The sequence below is a fragment of the Pygoscelis adeliae genome, unplaced genomic scaffold (assembly GCF_000699105.1).
Source record: "Pygoscelis adeliae isolate BGI_AS28 unplaced genomic scaffold, ASM69910v1 Scaffold4, whole genome shotgun sequence".
NCBI lineage: Eukaryota > Metazoa > Chordata > Aves > Sphenisciformes > Spheniscidae > Pygoscelis > Pygoscelis adeliae.
The window spans coordinates 18,178,220-18,182,410 of NW_008824986.1; the positions used below are offsets into that span (position 1 = coordinate 18,178,220).

Genomic DNA, 4,191 nt, shown 5'->3' on the forward strand with positions numbered 1-4,191 from the left:
ACGATTTAAATTGATTAAAAAGTCTTCTCAATTATTTTCCAAAATGTAGAAATATCAAGTCAGTCTAATCCTAACTAACTATAATGAACCTTTCAAATAACTGGGTCTATTTGGAACTGCATATGTAGGGTCCGTAAGAGCAGTTTCCAGTGACATCAAATGCACAGAACTGTACTCCCAGCATGGACTACTTCACTTCTCTAGCAAGTTTTTGGAACTCGGCTTCTGTCCCAGAAACGTCTTCAGAAGGAATGAACATTAAATAAGTGATACTGTATGTTACAATAAATCTCTCCTAATTTTTCATCCCAGTCCAAGAACCGAAAGATACTTTTGTCAAGAGCAAATTAAAAAAAGAGGCAAAATTAAATTCTAATTTAATATGGGTTGGCCAATTGATTTGCTTCATTTTTTGCTTTTAGCTATGTGTTAAATGGAATTTTTTTTTTTTTAGTTTCCCTTGTTTATTATGAACTCCAGGTCACAATGACTGTGATTCTTCACATATTTTTGCAGGTGGGTAATTTTCAGTACCTAAATATCCCTGACTAAAGCAAGACCGCATATTTTTAAATATATTCAGGTTTTAACTCACAGCATGCAACACTAGGTCTTTAAAATACCCATGCAAAACACTACACATACATATAGATAATGTCCTGAGGATTGCAGAGGGGAACCCCTCTGCAGCAATCTGCACGCTGTCGGTTGCACAGCTGAGACAAACAAAGGAAGAGAGAACCTGAGCCAAAACATCCTTCTTTAAAAATGCATCATGTTAATTAGAAATAATGAAGCAATGTTTTCCCTCTTATCTGCACACCCCTGTTTGGGGTAGAAAAAAAATTATTTTGCTGGGACTGGGAGACCATTGTAGTTCTATAAGAATAAGGTTTGCTCCACCATTGCCATCCAGAGCTGAGCTGCCTGTTCCTCAGAACTTTCTGGGTGTTTGTGCCATGACAGCACAGAGCCTGATGGGAAGAAATAGCTGTCATGTCTGGGCTGCAAATGCTGAAAGGAAATACTTGGGATTTAAACTATGAATTAAAGAGCATCTAGGCTCTGTAAAGACCCTGCACCACATAATCATGGATTATTTGGTTCAATAAAGACCAGCAACAATGCACATGTGTCAATTTCTAAAAGTGTGTAAATAAAGAAAAAAAAAAAACTGTGCTTTGCCAAAGTTGCTTGAGGGACATTTTTAGACTTTTAAATGACAAGATCTGCACGAGATCTAAATGCATACTTTCTCTGTGCTAATCAAACATTTTGAGACAAAAGTAATCTAAGAAAATCTCTTGTCCACACATGAAATGTAAGTTTTGCCCCTCATCAAGGGCTTGATATTTAATTCAAAGTCCATTCAAACTCCACTAGACAGAACTTACTGAATTGTCCCTTTAATTTTAATAGGAAGGGATGATACAGAGCCTTCCTTAAACAAGGCTGATGCTATACTCAGCGTCACACAAAACACACTGCAGTGAATTTGGAGGCACCCTGAACTTCACAGTTGTCACTTCCAGGCACTGCAGCCATCTGGAAGGCCTGCCGTCTCCTACAGCAAGTGCAAGGTGCTACGACTTGCACTAAAAGAAACTTCCATTTCCAATTGTGTGTGTAAGGTCTGAGGTCTCCAAAAGACCCGCTCTTGTCTCTGCCTGGAGCAGACCTGACGCTGGTCACTCCACTCCCTGAGGCCAAAACAAGCATGGAAGGCAACACACTGGGTAACACTTCAATTTGGTCTCAGTATTCCTTGTATAATGAAGGTTTTAAATAAGACTAGAAAGTACCTTTTCTGCTTCTCAGTTGCCTTTCCCCCCACATCAATATATTCAGCCTGTCATGCTAAATGGACCAGCAGGCTGGTCTCAGCACAGAAAGGTGCCCCATGAGAGCTGTGCCTGGGGGCTCTGTGCCAGCAGGGCATGCTGAGCACCCATGCCCCAGGGATGGGGAGTGCTCTGCATCCCTCTCTAGCCTACAGGCTGCTGGATTCGGTGCTAAGGAGCTCCTGAGGGGGATGTGCTTCCAGCCCTCCTCTGGAGAAGGGCAGGTTGCCATGACAAAGGCCTTTGAGAGAAAGAGGTGTGGGATGGAGAATAGTATGTGAGAAACCTAGCGGGAAAAATACAGATCTCAATTCAGCATTTGCCATCATTTCCCAACACAAAGTCACTGGGATTTAGGACTTCGGTTCATGGGAAACAGAAAAGAGCTACAACTGCCCTGAAATCGGCACAGGCTGGATGAAGGAAGGAAGCAAATATAAACATACAGCATACAAAGAGCTCAGGATATGCTGATCCTGATGAAGAAAACTTCCCCACAGCAAGGTGTCCTAACATCACTTCAAACAACCTTTATTATCAAATGCTGCCGAAGCAGAATCACTGCAAGCAAAGGCACCTTTCCCCTAGGCCTTTACAGGTCCTTCCCAACAGCCTTAAGAAAGCTTTAATCACCTGAGCCACCTGCCACCATTTTATGGATTGCACAGGCCTTGCTGCAGTAAAAGCAAGCTTGCAATTGCCTTTTCAAAATTATACTTTATGCTTCTAAAGTTTCTCTATCCCAGAAGGTCTCAACAAGGTCTGAACAATTCTACAGAAGGGAGCAAAACAAAACGAACAGGAATGAGAGGGGAGAGGCAGATCCTACCACAGCACCAAGTGATAGGCTTAATCCTGTTGTCTCTTCTAGATTTAAGAAACCAAGAAATATGGCATTGCATAATAAGAGAAGTGGCAAAAACATGGAGTTCTACAATTACCAAGCAATCAGAAAGCTGGGAAATCCCACTGCCCTGAAAGGCAGAGTGAAAGACAGCTTTGTTTTCCTGAACTGAATTTTTAACACGTTGTACGTAGCAGCCAGTCATCTCCCTCTCTCCCATTTGTTGTAGGGGATTCATTTCAAAACATCATTTCCTTGCTTCAAATCATGCCTATCATTACAATCCCAAAGCACTCAGGCTGCACGCATGCTATCCCTTAAAAGCAGTGACTTCTGGGTTGGAAAGACATCAGCTGTGTATAATGGGAATAGCTATTGCCTACCTCCTCCCTGAACCCTGTGAACAGATCTCCCTATTCCCCTTCCCTCTGCAGCATCTGAGCTTTGGCACAGAGTCAGCTGGCAGTGCCACTTCAGATACAGCTCCCCTGTGTCCCCTCTGCTGTCAGCGCTATGGACCCAGAAGGGATGCTGTACGTGTGCGTCCCAGCTCCGAATCCCCCTGTGCTCAGACTCTTCCCATTTTCCCCACAGGGTAAGTTTCTCTCCTCTGCCTCCTTCTTTCCTCTCCAGATTCATCCTCCCGGCCAGCCCTGCACCCCACGCCTTCCTGCCCGCATCGTACCTGTTGGCAATACTTGCATTGCTGCCACTGCCGCTGTGTTTCCTTGCCCGGCTCAGCCTCCGTGTGGGCTTTGGGTCTTGTAGTCCAGGACTTGGAACTGAGGGGAAGGTCGAGGCATAGCCATGTTCGCATTCTGCATGAGAATCAACAGGTAGGGCATAAAAAAAGGGTCATTTAAAAAAAAAAAAAAAAAGGAAGTAAGCAGGCAGTGGAGAAGAGGAGCTACACTAACCCGTCAGCCTAGCTGGGAAGGCCCTTAACCACAACAGCTCAGGGAAATGACTGATGATGTATTCAGAGGGAAGTGGACTGGGAGGTGGAGAAAAAAGAGGAAGGGGAGTGTAAAGACTCTGCCAACCTTGGAGGAAGGACAGGACAACACCACTCAACACCTGAAAACATCAAAAGAAAATATGACAGCCCAGAGAGCACCTTGTCTCTCTCCTCCTGTCCAAGCTACCTGAACCAGGCAAACCAGGCATATTTCACTGTGCCACCGAGGTCTCTGCAAAGCCAGAGCCACCCACCACCATCCTTCCTGCCCAGTGGGAAACTTTCACACCAATCCCCACTTTTCCTTCCAGAAAACACATTCACCTCCATCTCCCCCTCTCTGCAAAAACCTTCCACCTCAGCCACCACCTCCAGGAAGATCCGTCAGCCCTGTCCCTCATCAAACCCCTCACTGTTCCGGTGATTTACCACCAGCAAACACTCACTCCGATCCCCTTTGCCAGGGCCACTCAGCCCTCCGTGGGGATCTCTGACCCCAACCCCGCTCCCCCCACGGAGGGCCGTTATCCCAGCACCCCTCCTCCCCC

At 45.3% G+C, this 4,191-nt stretch overlaps 1 protein-coding gene across 1 annotated transcript in view; it reads right to left on the bottom strand.

Moving 5' to 3' along the window:
- Positions 1-4,191, bottom strand: part of MXI1 (MAX interactor 1, dimerization protein) — a 48,789-nt gene that overhangs the window by 43,411 nt on the left and 1,187 nt on the right. The window contains exon 2 of the mRNA XM_009326056.1: positions 3,371-3,532. Within this exon, the coding sequence (XP_009324331.1) occupies positions 3,371-3,532 (162 nt within the window). The remainder of the gene's footprint in view (positions 1-3,370; positions 3,533-4,191) is intronic.